The sequence below is a fragment of the Jaculus jaculus genome, chromosome X (assembly GCF_020740685.1).
Source record: "Jaculus jaculus isolate mJacJac1 chromosome X, mJacJac1.mat.Y.cur, whole genome shotgun sequence".
Lineage (NCBI taxonomy): Eukaryota > Metazoa > Chordata > Mammalia > Rodentia > Dipodidae > Jaculus > Jaculus jaculus.
The window spans coordinates 101754176-101775424 of record NC_059125.1 but is presented as its reverse complement, the minus strand read 5'-3'; the positions used below and the strand labels follow the sequence as shown (position 1 = coordinate 101775424).

Here is a 21249-nt window from a genome sequence, read left to right as displayed (position 1 = left end):
GATCCTCAGACCCTGTTAAGAGCCAGAAGCCGTGGCAGGCTTCTGTAATCCCAGTGCCTCTATAATGAGAGAAGAAGTGGAGAAAAGATTATTTCCAAGATCATAAAAAGAGCAGTGAACAATGAAAGCCACTGCCACAAATGAGATGGATGGCAAAAATCAACCTGAAAGTTGTCCTCTGACCTTCACACATATGTCTCCACTCTCACACAGACACAAGCACATAGCAGAATAGGAAGGAAAGGAGCAAGGGAAAGAAGGAAGGAGGAAGGGAAGGAAGGAAGGAAGGAAGGAAGAAAGGAAGGAAGGAAGGAAGGAAGGAAGGAAAGAAGGAAGGAAGGAAGGAAGGGAGAGAGAGAGAGGGAGGGAGGGTGGGTGGGTGGGTGGGTGGAAGGGACATAGAAAAAAACCTAGGGGAACAGATCTATATCCAGACCAAACCATGCTTCTGGGCCATTTGGTACCATACCAATAAATACACCTCTAAAAAGTAAATTTTCTGTGGCTTGCAACTGCCAACATCTTAGCTAATAAGTCAAACTAAATAAGTAAGTAATTAAACAGTAACTATGAGAGAATTTTTTTCAAAAAAAAAAAAAAAAAACGGAGCTGAGTGTGCTAGCATATGCCTTTAATCCCAGCATTCAGGAGGCAGAGATTGGAGGATCACTGGGAGTGAGTTTGAGGACACCCTGAAACTACATATTGAATCCCAGGTCAACTTGGGCTAGAACAAGACCCTACCTTTTAAAACCAAAAACAAAACAAAATTAAAAAAAAAAAATTAAGGGAGCTAGGTTTGGTGGCACATGCCTTTATTCCCAGCACTGGGGAGGCTGAGGTAAATAGTAAGGAAGTAAAATTGTGTAGGAAGAGGAAATCCAAGTATAGTCTGACAGACTCCTTATAATTAAGGGAAAAAGTTTAGAATCCATGGAGATTAAATTGACAGGTGTCTACAGGGCAGAATATCAAAGAAGAAAATGCTAGAGTGAGAAAATTCTGGAAGCCTTCATGGGATTCTATGTAGTGTTCAATAGAATATTGATCAAACACAGGTAGTAAGAAAACTATCCAATGTTAGGAAAAGAATCACTAAAAGAGATTAGACAGACCATGGGATATATTTTATAATCATGGAAAATGTTAATAAAAATTAAAAAAAGAAAAAAAAAGAGATTAGACAGAACAATTTGTGGTGCTCACAAAGTGCCAGAAATAGTGTCAGTAATAACCTGCTCCCACCAGTTAAACAGGAAAAACTTGAAAATCACGGGACACTGTGTTTAGTACTCAGAAGGGTTTTGCTTCGATAGTGTGAAAAAATCTGATCATACCTAACAACTCTTTGCAGTGTTATGATACAAATTCAGGGCTTTGTACATGATAGCCAGGTATTCTACCACTGATCTACCCTAGCCCTTCACCTAACAAATCTTAAAAGCACAAAATTGAAATAAGCTATTTTTAAGGAACTAAATTATATCCCAGAACAAAGCTGATAAACATTTATAAGAATACAAAAATATACGTCACCCTATATCTAAAGAATATAAATCAGTAACCAGGGATGTCTGCACATTCATATTTACTGCAGCACTATTTATAACAGGTAAGAAATGGAAGCAGCCTGTATGCCTATCAACAGATGACTGGATAAAGAAAATATGACATTAAAAACATACAAGGGCTAGGGATATGGCTCAGTGATTAAAGGCACTTCCTTGTAAAGCCTGTAGGCCTGGGTTCAATTCCTCAGGACCCATATATAGTGAGATAAAAAGTGGCACATATATCTGGAGTTTGTTTGAAGCAGCAAGAGACCCTGAACAAAGACACACACACACCACACACAAATGAATACAATTTAAAAGAAACATACCTACCAACAAGAGAAAATTCATCAAGTATAGCATCTAATAACAAATTACTAGATGTATAAAAATCAAGAAAATACTACCTAAAATTAAGAGAAAAAAACATTGAAAACAACCCAGATCTGACAGTAGTGTTAGAAAAGTATATTAAAATAGATATTATAATTATACTTTGTATGTTCAAAAAGGTAGGGCAAAGACTGATCATCTTCTCTTGAGATAGGGATTGTATTTATAAATAACTCAGTCAAATATGTACAGATGAAAACTATAATATCTAGATATTATACAAGAATATGTTAATAGACTTGAAGAAACATCAATGAAAACACACAGAGGTTGGGTATGGTGTCTCACACTAGTAATCCCAGCAGCTGAGAGGATCACTCTGACTTCAAGACCAGCCAGGGTTACAGACAGAGTTACAGGTCAGCCTGGGCTTTAGAGAAAAACTCTGCCTCAAACACCACCAACAAAACATACATGAGAAAATACCCCTCCCCCCAAAATAGAGCATTAGTGAACTAGAGAACAAATCTGCGCAACCTAATATGCATATAATTGGAGTTCTCAAAATAGAGGAAGGAAGTAACCTAAAAATGTTTGATAAGGGCCTGAGGAAGATGGTTCAGGCATTAAAGGCCTTTTCTTGCAAAGTCTGCTAGCCTGGGTTCAATTCCCCAGCCACACACATAAATCCCAACAATTGATTTCAGTGGCAAGAGACAGGGGCACACCTAAACACACATACACAAGCAAATAAATAAATAAATAAATAAATATTTTAATTAAAAATGTTGACAAAATAGTGGATGAAAACATTGCCAAATTTGAAGAAGTCAATTAATATCTAAAATTGGGGAAAACAGTAAAATCGAAGTAAGACTATTCTTTAGAAATATACAGGTCATACTAATTGAAGCATCTAAAAGGGTTTAAATTGCTTGGCCCTGCTGCAGAAATGTAGATGATAGTGCTAGACTTCCTAGAACTGAACCTTTCTGCTGCCCTTCACTAGTTGAGTGATCTTAGGTTGCTGTAAGCTCGCTCTAAGCCATTTTGGTTTCATTTGTAAAATGCAGAAAGTGCCCAACATAAAGTAAGTGCTACTCCTCCTTATTTTATTATTATTATTATTATTATTATTATTATTATTATTATTACTAAGCACTATAATCTTGGTAAAATATTTTTCTTTAAAACTATGGTAGAAAGTATCACTTTTATTTATTTATTTTTATTTATTTTTAATTATTTATTTATTTATTTGAGAGCGACAGACACAGAGAGAAAGACAGGTAGAGGGAGAGAGAGAGAATGGGCGCGCCAGGGCTTCCAGCCTCTGCAAACGAACTCCAGACGCGTGCGCCCCCTTGTGCATCTGGCTAACGTGGGACCTGGGGAACCGAGCCTCGAACCGGGGTCCTTAGGCTTCACAGGCAAGCGCTTAACCGCTAAGCCATCTCTCCAGCCCGAAAGTATCACTTTTAAATAAATGAGTTTAAAAATTTTTCTAGCTCAGGCTGACCTGGAATTCACTATGTAGTCTCAGGGTTGCCTCGAACTTACAGTGATCCTCCTACCTCTGCCTCCCAAGTGCTGGTTTTAAAGGCATGTGCCACCATACCCAGCAAGTTTTAAAAGTTAATGAAAGTAAGTTAGTGGTGAGGAAATAGAAAGTGTCTAGCAATTTGCTATGAGAGAAAAAGCACGGATAGGCTGACAAATAGAGGGGATACCAGGTATAAAAATATTGTAGAGTGTTTGGTTTTGTCTTATTTTTGTTTTATATAATAAACATATTAATGGATTTAAAGGGGTGTGAAATCAATTATGGGAAGGGGTTAATGCAATTGAAACAGGGATACATGCGGCCAAATCACAAATTAAGTGACAACTCTTCCACTATAATGAGAAGGAAGGTAGAACCAATGAGTGAACATACCTATATCCAATAATTTGGTATGAGAAGTTAAGAATTATTATTTTATACTTAGAATTATCTATAAATAAGAAGACCTTTCTAAGCCTAAGCAGGAATGTGGCAGGACTCAAATTTTGAGGTGGGTGCAAAAGATTTTACTGAGGGCTCAGTACTGTAGTACAGTAGCACCAACTTCATTGGCTATGTGATTTTTCTCCACCAAAGTTCTGCATGTTAAATACAGACATGGGAAAGGGCGGGAATAGTTGAACTGTTTCAAGGTTGTGGCTTTATCGGGTTGGTGTGACTAAAAGACAATGGGCAAAGAAATGGAAAAAAGAAAGTAGCTAACATGAGCAACCACAGAGTGCAAATAAGCTAAAAAGAGAGATGGAGACAGGAAGTAACTGATAGGTGAAAAGGAAGCATAAGATTCAGGACTTAAAGGTCCTAGTAAAGTTGATGAATTTGAATTTGTATTTGAACTGTAAAAAGACTGGTTAGGAAGTAAGATGCTTTTGTTTATTATTTCAGTGTGGTTCTGAGTGATGCTGAAGTTCACCACATGGCCCAGAAAAGTGGCTGGATGGAAGTGGGTGGATGCAGTGGAGCCAAGTTGAGAGTCTCTGGAGAAGATGATATCAAGCAGGCTGGAAGCTAGTGCATTGGATGGGTTAGCCATTTGCATGAAGTCAGCCAGCATGATGGTAGAGGCAACAGAAGCAGACAATGAACTTGGAACCAAAGTCTTCAATGAATGTGAAAAAGGAAGTAAAATCTGACCCAATGAGCTCCTATGCTCTTAAGTTATACTGAACAATGAGTCACTTTAGACCATGGATTCCTGACCAATGTAAGTATAGGGGGGCTTCTAATGATCCATTAGTTCTCTGAAAGTGTATTATATACAAAATTTCCAGTGTATTTATGTAAAATGCATTTCTTCCTCTGGAATAAAGTCCATGACATTCAGCAACGTTTCAAAGGACTGTATGATTAAATAAAAACCAAAGAATTACTTCTCTAAAAGCATTTATGTAAGGAAAACTTAAATGTAAACAATAGAAACTGGGCATAAGCTTTGGGAAGGCACCACATACCTACCAGTGTAGCCCAGACTTTCTTTTCCCCTACACCCCTACACCACAAGTACCACAGATCACTCCAGCCCTAAGAGGAAGCTAAAGGTGGTAGGTAGCCCTCATGGTTGGATGTGTATTAAAAGAGCTGGTAGCTGCAAAGATGGTTAGAAGCGTGTAGAAATATACAGGTCAATTTATCACTGAGGCTTAATAATTACCTAGCTGGTAAAAATCTTCAGGTGGTAGTTACTACACAATGCCTAAACAGAATTAAATGACCATAATCCAAGCCCCTTTCACAAGAGCAGGAATTTCAAAAGAATATAAAGAACTTACCTCTCAGCAATATTTTTTGCAGACTGTAGAAACCGTGCCTGGTCATTTTCTTTCAAGATATGCTCAGCTTGGTTGATGAGGACTGTTGATCGTTCAAGACACTGGCGACAATTAGCAACCTGCTGTGCTAACTTTCTCAGTTTCATAACCTTAAAGTAGTAAAAGAAAAATTAAGATAAAACACAATGCTTAATTGAAAACAATAAAACAACACAAAGGAGATCTGCTGCACTGATTTTTTTTCAATAAGGTGTATTAATATACTCTGCCCCTGTACCAACTGCCATTCACCTTTTCACCCTGCCTACTAAGCTTCTCTTGACAAGCTATCGTCCAATTTACAGCATACTCTCTTACATTGCACTCAGCCATATGCTTTCAGTTATCTACCTCCTTTTAAATTAATAACATTAATTTTTCTAATTGCAAAAGCAATGCATGCTCATTGTATAGAGATTAAATACAAGGCATAAAAAGAGCTCCTACCACCCAGAAGAGATCATCATTGTTTACATTTTATTGTCAGTATATTTTTGAATAGAGTTAATACAAAGTACCTCTTTTTACTTTATGAATAGCTAGACCCCCATATATTTATATTTCTCTAAGTATCTTTATGCATACCTGTTCACGAATCTGCATTCTTGGAAACTTCAATTCTTGTGTTAGCAGGAGACACCCAGCATGGCACAAGTCATCAAATGAGGTTTTCATAACCTTTCACTGTACCCACAGCATGAACTTATACTCACTAACACTGATGAGTAGGCCAACAAATCTAAAACCGTATATAGCTGGAGGCTTACACTTGATCTGTTTGACTTTAACCCTTCATTTCCCAAGTTAGAGACCTGGGAGCCTTCATTAGCTATCCTCTGTCTCCTTCATCTACCATATCTATTAAATTAGATTATTTTGATATTTTTTCTCTTTCACAATGCTTATTATGTTCTTTCTTGCTATGTGTACTGTCGCTAGTCTGGTTTATATCTGGAGCAACTCATATCAAGAATCATTCCAGGGCTGGAGAGATGGCTTAGCAGTTATGGCGCTTGCCCGCAAAGCCAAAGGACCTAGGTTCAATTCCCCAGTACCCACATAAAGCTAGATGCACAAGGTGGCACAGGAGCCTGAAGTTTGTTTGCAGTAGCTGGAGACCCTGGCATGCCATTTGCACTTGCTCTCCCTCTCTCTCTCTCTCTCTCTCTCTCAAAATAAGTCAGGTGTGGTGGTGCACACCTTTAATTCCAGCACTTGGGAGGCAGAGGTAGGAGGATCCCTATGAGTTCGAGGCAACCCTAAGACTACATAGTGAATTCCTGGTTAGCCCAGGCTAGAGCAAGATCCTACCTTGAAAAACTAGTAATAATGATAATAATAATAATAATAATAATAATGAATTTTTTAAAAAATATATCATTCCAGAAGTTTCCAAAATTGCTTCCCTGGCTTCAGGATAATCCTATTCTGATCAACCCTGCACACATCAGTCAGTCTTCACACTTCCTAAGGAATTAATTAAATGGCTTCCCAACACCTTCTATATTAAGTCCTAGGTACTCAAAATGCCATCCACAGTCCTTTCATAATCCTGGCCCATGTTTCTACTATTACTTCTTTTTTTTGTATTGACTTAAAACATGTAACACTAAAGCAGCCAAATTCTAAATGAATGAATATTTGCACATATACATATGCCCATGTAACCAACAATCAAGTCAACATACAATGTTTCTGGGTACTGAGAGCTTCTACCATTTTTTCTGACTCATAACACTAGGCCGAACATTACTTCTTTGTATCTCCCCAGTTGTGACACTTCTTTTGCTTGTTATGAATCAACTTTACACTGCAATCATCAGGACTGAACTGACATTTGTGTGAAGGCTTCCTCAGCCTCACTGAAGTGTTGTGCTTTACCTTTGTCTCTTTGATTTTGACAGCAATCATTTGTTTCCTCTGCTGGATGATCTCTACCAATTCGTCACATTCTTCCATAAGTTTTGCCTCATGCATAGCAGTATTCACCTGCCAAGAAAATCCAGAGTATTATACAGTGATTGTTGTCTTTGTCCCCTGCTGGATCTAAAAGGTTTGGACTGACAGCTAAACATGCACAACTGCTTCCATACCTCCCTCGATAAGATCCACTCCTAGAAGGAGAGTAGAGATGATGATATTAATGATGCAAGGATATTGAAGCACCACAGATAGGAAGCTCTCCAGGTCTCTGGTAGATCATGATGGTTAATGGAAGGCTGGGCAGAAGGACAGATGAGATGGGGCATGTTATTCCCACTGAGCAAATCCCTTTAGTCCAGAACCCTGTTCTGCTGTTCTTTTGATGAGGGTAAGATCCATGTACATCAAGAAAAGATGATCCCCTTCCACAGGTACAATAATATCATGATCACAATGCAACAGCATATTTTGACTGACCTAATAAAATGTTTTCAGTTTTCTCTGTTCCCTTATTATTTTAAATATATTAATGTCCAGATATATTTCCACAATAAACATATGCATGTGAAAATATTTTTCATATAGCTATCATCATGTTTTACTTGTACTTATCATCTTGGGAAAATGTTTCTGTCCAATATCTAAATACCTTTCCTATTTTAAGATACTATTTATATCAACTATTTCTAAAGCAAAGTCAGGGTAATGTTGAACAAAAAGCCACTATTCATTTGACAGATTTTCCTTCTCTTCCTCTCTGTTGCTATTGCTATTAGATGGTACAGAATCCTGAAGAGAAGCTAAAATGAGAACAGGGGATTTTGGGTCTACCCAAATATGAAGGGTAAGAAAGAATGAATTAGCCAACATCTTTCAAACACTTAACATGCCAAACACCTCAAGGATAAATATTTCATGTACTACAATTATGATTACAACTTTATAGTATAGGTGCTATTTTCATTCTCATTTCATAAATGGTGACACTGGGGCTCTGAGAATTTTAGTGATTCGCTTCAAAACACATAGCTACTGAGTTGTAAAACCAGAACTCAAATTAAGTTCTGTTAAGTGAAACTCCTGAAAGGGAGGGAACACAGAAGGGCAGATGAGGTTCAGTTCCATTTCAGCAGCAGACAGAGCAGTTATACAAAGAAGTCTAATAATTCTAACAGCCTATTCAAGGAGCACTTGAAGAGAGCTCTAGAAGGTTGTGGAATAGACAATAGTTTTCTTGAGAGCATCAAAAATCAAGGAGTTGTTGTGCTTTTTATTAGAGAGAGGTGGATGAATTTCCAATCATTCTCTCTCTTCAAATGGTTCCTCTACATACTCCAGCTCCAATAAAATATCTGTTCCTGTTGTCTCCACTCTCCTCATAAATGTCTTTGCTGGATAATTTTTATATTTATTTAAACAAAGTGTTTGTTAGTGAGTTACAACCTCATTTTGCCTTATTCCCACTTTCCATGGGGAATACAATAATAGCAGCTTTAATTTATTAAAAAGAAAGGGCTGGAGAGATGGCTTAGCAGTTAAGCGCTTGCCTGTGAAGCCTAAGGACCCCGGTTCGAGGCTCAGTTCCCCAGGTCCCACGTTAGCCAGATGCACAAGGGGGCGCACGCATCTGGAGTTCGTTTGCAGAGGCTGGAAGCCCTGGCACGCCCATTCTCTCTCTCTCCCTCTATCTGTCTTTCTCTCTGTGTCTGTCGCTCTCAAATAAATAAAAAATTTGAAAAAAAAAAAAAGAAAAACAGTCCCTCTGGCCATTCTCCATTTTTTTCTCAGACTCCTCATCCTTTTCCCTAAATTGGATCTACCTTTCCAAGTAGACATCATCCCATCTCAAGGAACTCCCACTCCTCTGAGAATAAGAGCTTACTTTAGACCTCATTGGGCCATCAAACTTCTCATTTGAGTTTCTTTTACTGGCTGCTACTTCTATAGTATGTATGTATGATCTTGTGACGTGTAATTTAGACCTTAACTTTTATAGAAGACTCATTTATGCTACGTGCCACTCTATTAAATTTACATTTTCCAGCTCTCAATCCCCAAAATAATCTTTTGAGATGGGTAGCACTGTTCCCATTGGACAACTAAGAAAACCTAAGCACAGAGAGATTAAATGTAGCTCAAGCCTACACAGCTAGGAGTGGCAGAGATGAGATTTAGATCCAAGGAGTTCAACCTAGAGTCCACATTCTTAACCATTACACATCCCCCTTCTCCCATGCAGTACAACATTCCTGTCTTCAGTTTCTGGTAATCTTTTGTACCATCCATCTTTAATTCTTAAATTCATTTTCTTTAATAATTTAAGACTTTAATTCTTCTAGAATCCCATGAAATTTCATGTTCTTTTGCCTGAGATTACCCTTCTACCTGGGAAAGAGTGCCATCACATATTGAACCAACTTCTATTTATCTCTCAAGGCCCTAATCAGTGATCATCCTTTCTGTAACTCTTTCTCATCTTTTCACAAGTAGTCAGATGATTCTCACCCTTTATTTCCATAAATCTTTCTGTGTAATTTAATAACACTGCCAAATACTTTATATCACAGTAATTGTATTGATCTGTCTTCTGTACTTTAAACATGAGTTCTAGAGGCCAGTGATTATGTTTCATTTGTCCTTCTCCAGGAAGAGCATGGCACATAGTATATATTAAGTAAATGTTCATTGGGTTGGATTGTATGCTTCAAGTTTTTTGAGCTAGGGTCTCACTCTAGTACAGGTTTACCTACAACTCACATTATAGCCCATGCTGCCCCTGGAGCTAATGATGATCCATTTATCTCAGCCTCCTCAGTGCTGGCATTAAAGTTGTGAGACAACATACCCAGGTTCAAACAAAAGAAAGAAAGAAAGAAAGAAAGAAAGAAAGAAAGAAAGAAAGAAAGAAAGAAAGAATCTTGACTTGGGTTACTTGAGTTATTTTAAGTTTTGCACACATTTTTTGGTGGGTGCAATGTGAGGGTACACATTTGTGTTCAGGACAGAGGTCAAAGTCAGATGACTATTTCAATCACTTTCCATCTTATTTTTTGAGACAGTGTCTCTCACTGAATATGGATCTCACCAATTCTGCTAAATTAGTTAGCCTGCAAATGTTGGGGATCCTCATGTCTTCACCTCCCCAATGCTGAGATTCAGGCACATGCCACCTTGTCCAGCTTTTACATAAGTTTGGAGGATCTAAACCGAGATACACACTCTTGTGTCACAAATCGTTTACTGACTGATTCATCTGCCCAGCTCTCTACCTAAAATCTAGAGATTAATATATCATCTCTCCAATGTTCTCTCCGTCTCCAACTTACTATATTTTTGTCAACACTACTACTGTTACTGTAGTTACTCAAGTTGAATAACACTTTGACTTCTGCTTCTTCTCCCACATCCCCCATGTAAATTCACAACAGTCCCAAAGACTTTCCTTTATTTTCTTTTCAACTCACTAAAGTTCCTCTGGTAATAAAATCTGAGCAAAGAAACCAATAAATTGAGACCCTTATCCCCCTTTAGGTTATTGTTGAAAATCCCCCTTAGCTAATCATCCGGCTGCAAGCAGCAGTCCTTTGCCATGCATTCTCATAAGTGTTCCTTTATCCAGAAGCGAGGGGAAATTATAACTGTCATACATTTAGTCAGCATCTTTGTGTGAAAGGAATTATGCTAAAGCCATGCTTACAAATGAGGAATTCAGATGAGAATGTATTATATATCTCAAACCAATCAAGGTAGTGTAAGTTAACTACGAAGTAAATCATACTGATTATAATCATAGACACCAAAACTAATGATCATATTCTTAGTTCAGCAAGTGGGGAAGATACATGAATGAAATGGGACTTTGACTGAACCATTAACATGGAATGTCTTATATTTAAACATCAAGGGGATGAGGAGATAATTCAAGGAGGCTGTGGATAAATCATTTGCCATAAAGTGTGAAGACTAGAGTTCGAATGGCCAGCACCAATATAAATGCTGGTGGATGTGGGAACCCACATGCAATCCCAGCACCCAGGACACAGAGGCAGGATCTATATTGGCAAACTGTGGCTCTAAGTGAGAGATACTGCCTCAGTGAATGAGATAGAGAGTAATTAAGGAAGATACCACATACACTGCACATGCAATTAAAAAAAAATTAGGGGCTGGTGAGATGTCTTAGTAGTTATAAGCACTTGCATGTGAAGCCTAAGGACCCCAGTTCGAGGCTCAATTCCCCAGAACCCATGTAAGCCAGATGCACAAGGTGGCACATACATCTGGAACTCATTTGCAATGGCTGTAGGCCCTTGTGTGCCCATTCTCTCTCTTTCTCCCCCTCTCTCTCTCTCTCTCTCTCTCTCTCTCTCTCTCTCTTTTCCTCTTTCTCTGTCTGACTGTCACTCTCAAATAAATAAATAAATAAATAATAGCTGGGTGTGGTGGCACACACCTTTAATCCCAGCATTCGGGAGGCAGAGGTAGGAGGATTGCCATGAGTTCTAGGCCACCCTGAGAGTACATATTAAATTCCAGGTCAGCCTGGGCCAGAGTGAGACCCTACCTTGAAAAACCAAAAAGAAAAAGAAAAAAGATTTAGGGCAGGAAAAATGGCTCCGTGGTTAAGGTGCTTGCCCGCAAAGCCTAAAGACATGAGTTCAATTCCCCAGTACCCACATAAAGACAGATGCACAATGTGGCTCATACATCTGGAGTTTGTTTGCAGGTGCTAGAGGCTCTGCATTGCCCATTCTCTTTCTCTATCTGCCTTTCTCTCTCTCTCTTTCAAATAAATAAATAAAATAATTTTAAAGATTTAAAAGTTAAGAGGAAATAATTTTTCAAACCAAACAATAAAATTTCAATGAGATACCATATTGCCAAGCTTCATTCTTTAGGCAATATGATATTCTTAGATAATATTCCTAAGGAGAGGGAAGGTAAAGTTGTGACTCAGTTAACTCCTTTGTCCAAGATCAAGTGGGATTAATTTGATGGGACTAATGATAAACTTAATGATGACTTAGTAGGGTACCGTGATGCCATGACATGAATAGGGCCAAGGAAGTTAACAGGAATAGAAAGAAAAGTCAAAAGTGAGAAACTCTCCTGTTAATCTTCATTATCAACCTGATAGATTTAGACTCACCATGGAAACACACTTCCGAATGAAACTATGAAGGTGTTTCTGGAAAGGTTTGACTGGGGAAGGAAGATTCACCCTGAATGTGGGCAACACTTTCCCATGGGCTTTGGTCCTGGACTGAATTAAAAAAAAAAAAAGAAGAAGAAGAAGAAGAAGAAGAAATTGAGCTGAGCACCAGCATTCATCTTTCTGTGTTTCCTGACTGCCAATGTGACCTGCTGCCTCACACTCCTGCCCCCATGCCCTGCTTTGATGGAGTATACCCTCAAATTGTTAGCCAAAAGGAACTCTTCTTTCATTAAGTTGTTTTGTCAGGTATTTTGTCATATCAGTGAGAAAAGTAACTAATATATCTCCCCTGCTCAAAAATCTTCAATTAAACAAGTTCCTTGAGGAAAGATGTTTCACTATTTTGTTCCTCCCACTGTGTTTGGCACAGGATTTTGCACACAATGAACATTTACAGAATATTTGCTGACTGATCTAGCTCAGGAAAATATAAAAATGAGGATACCAAACTTTCAAAAATATACTATAGTAAATGCATTTTGTACAGAAAAATGTAGATTAAAGTGTGGGAGCTAGAGAGGTAAGGGATTTAGACCAATGCATCACAGAAGATAAAACCAGTCACAGCTAGTAGAGCAGAAAGTTGGCTGAAGAGACAAAATCCCAAAGTAAAGGTAAAGCAGTGACATTAAAATCTTTCCATGTCAAGAAGCAGCTCAAAAGAGCAAAATCTTGAAGTGTTTTCTGAGCAAGAAATACTCCAGGGAATATCTGTCTTCATGATGTGAATAAAGCAACTCAAATTGCTTAGAAGGCACTTGAAAGCCCTGGTGTTTTGTTTGCAGTTTTGTTTGAAAATGCAGTAAGGTATTTCAGTTGCATATTAACCCTGAGTTGAAAATGACTCAGGTTATCTAGTTAAGTGTCCTTGGTGGATTGGTTGGTTTGCGGAAGATCCAGGGTCTTTGTTTTACTTTTGTTCTCTTTTTTTGAGTTAGTAGATTGAACTAAATGGCTTTATGTCTGTAGGGAAAAAAAATCTATCCTTTTTGAAAAATACCATTAAGGCAATCTTTGCAACCTACTTGTATAAGTCCACCTACCTCAAAATGACTTTGAAGATTAGTCTGTGATGTTTAAGACTAAGGATCCTAGCCTCAATATTCCAAGGCCTAGGCAAGACACCAGGTCTTTTCAGCTCTGTGCTCTTCTACTTCCTTCTCAAAGGATGCAAGTGTTTAACTTGCAGAGATTTTCCAATTGTGCATCCCTTTAATTTTTTGTTTTTGTTTTTTGTGTACTAGGGAGTAAACCCAGGGTCTTATACATGTAAGGCAAACACTCTACACTGAATATATCCCTATCCCAAACTGTAAATCTTACTCTCCTTCCTGAAGTTCTCCCCAACTTCCCAGCCCCAGACTGAATGAAGAATAAGATCCAGGCAACCTAAACTCCCACCTTCCTTAATACAAATGCACAAGTCTCTTGCTGGGAGAATCATATTGTTGGTCACTATAAGGAAGCAAAAATAGGGGGTTTCACAAATGTCACTGGTTGCAAAGACTGAAAAAAATAGGAAACAATTATTTTACCAGTTTTTTAAGCTCAATATTGTAATGTAAATGAGCTAGAGCTTTTTGCCCTTAATTTCTCTCAGAGATACAGTTGACAGTTTTAGGGGAGATTGCCGAAACACTAATTCTGTGTTTTATTCCTAGGTTTAAAGTTCATTATCCTCCAAGGCATCACCATAAGAAACATTCCAACTCACATCCTCCCCTCAGTTGCTAAGTCCATCTATAGAGTGCTGTGCAGGAGTTCAGAAGGCAGTGAGAATTCCGGTTCAAGTGGAAGAGCATCAATGAAGCAATAGTAGATCCCAAATACATAGAATAATGTGTATTTCCCTGATATGGCAATAGTACTGCTTTCTGGCTCTTCCAGCTCAGCATCCTCCACTGTACATAGTCAGTGCCAACCCAGAGGTTTTACCTAAAATATTTTTAACTTAATTTTTCATTTATTTTTATGATTTCATACATGTACATGATGGAATTGGATCCTATTTAATACCTAATAACTCTCTTGTTCCTCTCCCAATCCTGTTGAACCCTTTTCTGTTCTTAAGATCCCTGTTCTACTTTCATATATATATTTTTTGATGACCCAGTAAGTTTGATTATGGCTTCTTGCATGAGCATGGGTTGGAAAGTGGGATTATATAATACTGGAGCGTGGACATCCTACTATACCACTGAAGACAATGTTTCCTCTCTTCTAACAACAATTAATTGCCAATCATAACTCAGGGAGGGGTGGGGCTTCATGATGGAATATGTAGGTTGTGCAGGTAACCACAGCTGTTGTAATTCATGAGTTCAAGGACCTGTCATGTCTGGAAGATAGCCTTTCATGACACTCCTTGCCTTCCTTCTTTTGCCTCTTACATTCTTTCTGTCTCCTCTTCCATGATGTTTCCTGAGCCTCAGAAGTGGTGATATAGATTTCCCAATTAGGGATGCACACTCACCAGTCACTTATTCTCAACACTTTGACCAGTTATGAATCTCTGAAGTAACCCTGCTCACTGCCAAAAGAAGCCTTGCTGACCCAAACATAGACTAGCACTGGCCTGTGGGCATAAGCATAAATATTTAGAAGGTACTTTGATGGATATTGTATGTCCAGTTAGCAAAACAACAGAAGTCGCTTCCTAACTAGGGCCCATGAACTTCCCAACATGAGCTTTTCACTAGGTTTACAGTACCTCACATGCATTCTCTCCTGTGGAGTACACTTCAAATACTCTCTGAAATATTTTACTCAAATAGGTAACCATCTCCCACCTAGAAGATTCTGAAATTTCAACATTAAAGATCATGTGAGGATGTTTCACTTTCAACAAACACCAAGTGCCTGCCATTGACAAAGTGCTATTCCTTGCTTCCTCAGCGGGATCTAATGATGACAGACAGTATCTACCTTCAAGGTACTTATGATCTAGTAGAGAAAATGAGTGGGAATATAACATTATAATTTAAAGAACAACCAAAGGAGTAATATGATGGAATATAAATGAAGCTCTATAAGAACACACCAGGAGGCACCTAATTTTGCCTGGGAAAAAGCACAATCAGGGAATTAGGGGAGGTTTCCTGTAGCTGAACTGGTTTTGATAGTTGAGCAAGACTTGAGTAGGAAGAAATGGGGCTAAAGGGAAAGAAATCCAGTCAGAGAATGGTATGAATGCAGTCAGAAAAATCACAGGCAGGAAAAGTACAGAATGTGCTTAACCAGCATACTGAACTACAGATACAATGTAAGAAAGTAAGGCTAGAAATGAGACTGCAAAGTAGGCATGGCGTCCATGCCTATAATCCGTCCCTCAGGGGGCTGAGGCAGGAGAATTGTGAGATACAGTTTAACATAGGCTATATAGCAAGATACTGTCTCAAAAAAGAAAGAAATAGGAGTTGGGGAGATGGCTCAGAAGGCAAGGTGTTTACCACGTATGAAAACCTGACTTTAGATCCTCAGCTCTCATATAAAATGATGTGTGTTGGTATATACCTATAAGGCCAGCACTGGAGAGGCAGAGATAGGCAGATCTCTGAGGCTTGCTAACTAGGCCAGCCAAACTACACGAGAGATCCTGTCTTGAAGAATAAGGAGAAATGTGACTGAGGAAGACACCAGACATTGACTTCTGGCCTACACACACACACACACACACACACACTCATGCACACACATGTGCAGAAAAGAGAAAAGATGGACATTGCAGTTATATTATGGATAGACTGGCCATCATTTAAGACCTCTAAGAGTTCCTAGGTAAAATGTTAGAATCTTAACAGTATAATAACACCTAAGCATTGTTTACAGTAAAGTGAAGAGAGAAGGCAACCAGTATTCAAAGAAGTGGGGAGGGGTACAACAAATTCCTCACTTCCTGTTATTGCGCTGTCCCATAACATCAGAGGAAAGAGGCTGAGTTGGACATGGTTGAATATGTAGTTGCTTTCTTTGCAAGAGCAATGAGAAGGAAAAGTGAGAGGTAAATTGGACATCTGATGAATTATCAAAAAGCTGTTATGAACAGCTTTGTCATCTGCCTGAGAAGCAAAGAATTCATTACTTTTTTATAATGATGCCTTCAAGAAAATGCAACGTTTATGAAGCAGACACAGTACTCGTTGTGGCAGCATCAAAGCTAATGTGTTAACCCAAATCACGCTTTAAAGACACTCACATACCATCCCCATCATCAGCACTAGCACCTCCGGCAAGCAGACAGCAGGATGGTTCCAATGAACCAAAGGAAGAAGAGACATCTTTTTGTTGTTTCCCTGACACTACTGCATTTCAAAGGCAATACCATGGGGACATATAAAAATAACTAAAGGAAGCAGGAATTTCTTTAATACTTCTGATCTTTTTTTCTTTAGATATGAGGAAAGATGACCATTTAAACAACTAAGGAACACGTGAAACTATTCATAGTTTTATTGTTTCCTCTTAACTACCAATTAAAAGGCTGAAAATGTTACTTAGGCATAGTTAAGCAATCTATGGTCTCAGTATCTGAGTTATTTATTTATTTTTATTTTTTTGACAGGAGAGGGGAAAGAGATTAGGAGGTAGGTGGAGAATGGCTGTTGAATTTAGACAAATGACAGGGGCAAGGAAATGGAAGCTAAGCCATCTCTAGCACTGTAACAATGCTAGTGAGTTGAGCATCAGACATTGAGAGACAAACTTCCTGTCAGCTTATAGGACAGGTATATACTAGTTAACACTTGTCTAGTGTTCATTATATGCTAGACAATATTTTAATTACTTTATATGCTTTAACTACTTTACTTCTCCCATTAGCTCTATGAGGCAGACACTATTCTTGTTATTCTCAATCTGAAGAAGAAACTGGGAAACAAAGGTTATGTGACTTGCCCAAAGTCATATAACTAGTAAGTGTCATAGCTAGGATTTTAATTAGGCCATCAGTTTATGTCTGTGATTTAACATGTGTGTGTGTGTGTGTGTGTGTGTATGTGTGTGTGTGTGTGTGTGTGCCTGTGGGGAGAGAGAGAGGGAGAGACAGAGAGAGACAGAGAGAGACAGAGAGAGAGAGACTGCTCTTTTCCTCTTAGAGTTTACTCTCAAGATAATTGCATCCCCTAGAATTAATCATTGGAAATGTTTTGTGTGTGTGTGTTTTTTTTTTCCTGAGTTTTGGGGAAATGATGGTATAAAATATCCATGATGTAGCCTATTTAGAAAATGTAAATGATATACGCATGTGAACATATGTATTCCATGTTTATTTTAGTCTAGTCTAATAAAAATATTAGTAATAGTTGGTGAGGACTACTTGTTCCACATACCTGCCTTAGGAATGACTTTTGCCATATAATTCTGTATTTGTTTTGGAGTGCTTTCTCTCTAGAGAACAGACCACCAAACCTTTATAGTCTTATGTTTGCCTACTGCCTCTGCCCATATTTCTGTTGCATGCAAGATACCTGCTTAGAACATAAAAGAAACAAGTAGGAAAGATACAACCTAGGTTTTGTATCTGATATTTTATACACAAAATTATAAATTATTCATGAATAAAGCACAGATCTACTTTTTATTCTTTTTTATTTATTTATTTTTTATTTATTTGAGAGCGACAGACACAGAGAGAAAGACAGATAGAGGGAGAGAGAGAGAATGGGCGCGCCAGGGCTTCCAGCCTCTGCAAATGAACTCCAGACGCGTGCGCCCCCTTGTGCATCTGGCTAACGTGGGACCTGGGGAACCGAGCCTCGAACCGGGGTCCTTAGGCTTCACAGGCAAGCGCTTAACCACTAAGCCATCTCTCCAGCCCTCTACTTTTTATTCTTAAGAACCATGAACTGTCTAGATTTATAAAGGACTGGCCAAAAGGAATATCATTTTCAACTTCACTTGATAGGTAGAAATAAGAGACCAGGAAAAGGAAAGGATCTATCCAACATCATATCCATTGTAGGTCTTTTGACTCTCCACCTAGTGCTCTTTCCCACTACTTGTCTTGTGAAGTACAGTATTTGTTTATAAACCATATGAGAGTTATAAAACTGTTTAGCTCTCACCTCTATGTATTTATCCTAAAGATATGAACATTTATGTACACACACACACACACACACACACACACACACACACACACACACACACACATATATATATATATATATATATATATATATATATATATATATATATATACATAAAGCTTATATATGCTATCATAACAGACCCAAACTGGAGACAACTGAAGTTCTTTTTCTTGGTAGCAAGTTTAAACAAAGTGTGGAACATTCATACCATGAAATGCAATTAATCAATAGAAATAATTACAACATATATATGCATATATAAAACATATATAAGTTGAATATATCAGAGGACAATTGTGATGTGGGGCATATAAAATCACAATATTTTTCATATTGTATGATTCCATGTATAGAAATGACAAAATTGTAATGATTAAGAAGAGACCAACTGGGGGCTGGAGAGATTCCTTAGTGGTTAAGGCATTTGCCTGCAAAGCCAAAGGACCTTGGTTCAATTCCCCAGGATACACGTAAACCAGATGCACAAGGGGGTTCATGCATCTGGAGTTCATTTGCAGTGGCTGGAGGCCCTGGCATGCCCATTCTCTCTCTCCCTCTCTCAGCCTCTTTCTCTCTGTCTCTCTCAAATAAATAAAAAAAGAAGAGACCAGCTATTGTAAGAAAGGCCAACTAATGAGTTTTGTGGGGATTAAGGCGTGATGCTGTCCTAATTAGGGTGGTGAGTATAAGAATTCATACATGTAACAAGATTAATAAACTATGCACATACCCCCCCCCAAAGTTGAATGCATGGTAAAAAGAAATCAAACCTGTGGTTGGCTTGACATAATATTATATCAATTTTCTCATTCTGGTGTAGTTAATATAAAATGCTAATGCTGGGGAATGCTAGGTAAATGGAATGTAGTACTTCTGTATTATTTTGACAACTTCCATGTGATATTAAAAATAGAATCCTCTAGAATTCCCCTAGGGTTTTAAACAGGCTTAATGAGCCAGCATTTTCTTTTTCTATTTCCTTTTCATTTTTTTTCTTGAAATTCTAATAATTACATAGGCCTTTACAAAATCTGAAAAAGGGCTTGGATCCAAAATAATTCCAATCTCTCTTCTATTTTCATCCTTTCCTTTCCCCCTCTCTTTCTCCCTCTCTCTTTCATACATGTACATTCACACCACTCTACGCCCTAGTTTATTCCGTAGTCTACTTATAACCCTTAATAAGGGTATTGTTTTGTTTTTGTGTCTCCCCTCACCAAAATGTAGACTCCTTGAGATTAAGGATATTACTTTGTTCGCTACTTATCCTCAACATGTAGACTTGTAGTTGGCACAGCTGTTCATCTACAAATATTTGTTTAATGAATGAAATTAAGTGTGCTAATTGTAAAATAAATGTATAAAGAAAAATCCTTCCATAGCTATTGGTTACATATATGTGGATTTAACCAAACTCAGATTGAAAGTATTTGGAAAAATGTGCATCTGCATCAGATTTGTAGACTCCTGCCCCTATTCCCTAAGAAATATACTGTAACAATTATTTGTATAGCATTTGCATTACATTGTGTAGCATTCATAATACACTACATTACATGTAATCTAGAATTATTTGAAGTATACAAAAAGAGGTAGGTAGGTTATATGAAAATACTGAGTCATGTTATGTAATGAACTTGAATACCTCTGAATTTTGGTATCTGAGTAGGCCCTGGAGTCAAACCTCCATGTATATTGAGGGGGTACTCTGCCATGTTACATTTTCTCATTACATGAAACAAATTTACCTTACACCTTCTTTTTACACAATGATTCAAAATTGTTTACTTTTATATGTTTTGTCTTTTCAATGCTGTTTTCTGACATGTGAAAAATTTGGAGAAATGTGACAATTACAATCTATGTTTTAGGAGACCACACATTTTGAAATATTTTCTTTTCCTATGTTAAAAGAAAAGTTGCCTTTCCTAGGTAATTGGCTGTGGTCCAGTAAATATCCACCAGAGGGTAGTGTTTACTCAATTATCCTTTTGTAGTACAAAGTGTAACAGGCTGTGTGCTGGGTATAAAAAAAATGGATAGGAAATAATACCCCACTTTTAGAGTTTAACTTGGTAGACAGAAATGCAATGACTAGTATGCACAGAGAACTCTGGGAACAGAGAAAGAAGGCACCTGAACTTGATGGAGGAAGGTGAGGAAAAAGAAATGGTAATGGCTCCCTGCAAGAGAGTCCCTGAACTGAGCTTTATGGGACAAACTGAAGTCCATCAGAAGAGAAGAGAGCGTGTGGATTCTATGAAGATAAGTTCTGTGTCTACCATTGTACCCCCAGGGTTTGGCCCAATGCAGAACTATAATTACATATTTTTTAAATTAATGAGTAAAATATAAAGTGTAGATGGTAAAAGAGCATACTTAAGAGTTAATGGGGTCAGCCGGGCATGATGGTGCATGCCTTTAATCCCAGCACTGGGGAGGCAGAGGTAGGAGGATCACTGTGAGTTTGAGGCCACCCTGAGGCTACATAGTGAATTCCAGATCAGCCTGTCCTAGAGTGAAACCCTACCTCGAAAAATTTTTAAAAAAAGAGAGAGAGAGTTCTGATCGTGACGGGGGTCCTATAAACATTTATTTCAAGGGCAATGGGGAACTTTTGAAGGGCTAGTGGAATGAAGTGACAGAATGGGTCTTGTATGTTGGAAAACCCAATTCTATCCAGGTGTGGTGCCATACACCTTTAATCTCAGCACTTGGATGCAGAGGAAGGAGGATCATCATGAGTCAAAAATAAACATGAAAA

General features: G+C 38.1%; 1 protein-coding gene across 3 annotated transcripts in view; it reads right to left on the bottom strand.

Annotated features, from left to right (window-relative positions):
• Mid2 (midline 2) overlaps positions 1-21249 on the bottom strand; it is a 114903-nt gene that overhangs the window by 27281 nt on the left and 66373 nt on the right. For all 3 annotated transcript variants that reach the window (XM_045140312.1, XM_004659146.2, XM_045140313.1), the window contains exons 4-5: positions 7140-7247; positions 5220-5368 (exon numbers count right to left, since the gene is read on the bottom strand). In XM_045140312.1, the coding sequence (XP_044996247.1) occupies positions 5220-5368; positions 7140-7247 (257 nt within the window). The remainder of the gene's footprint in view (positions 1-5219; positions 5369-7139; positions 7248-21249) is intronic.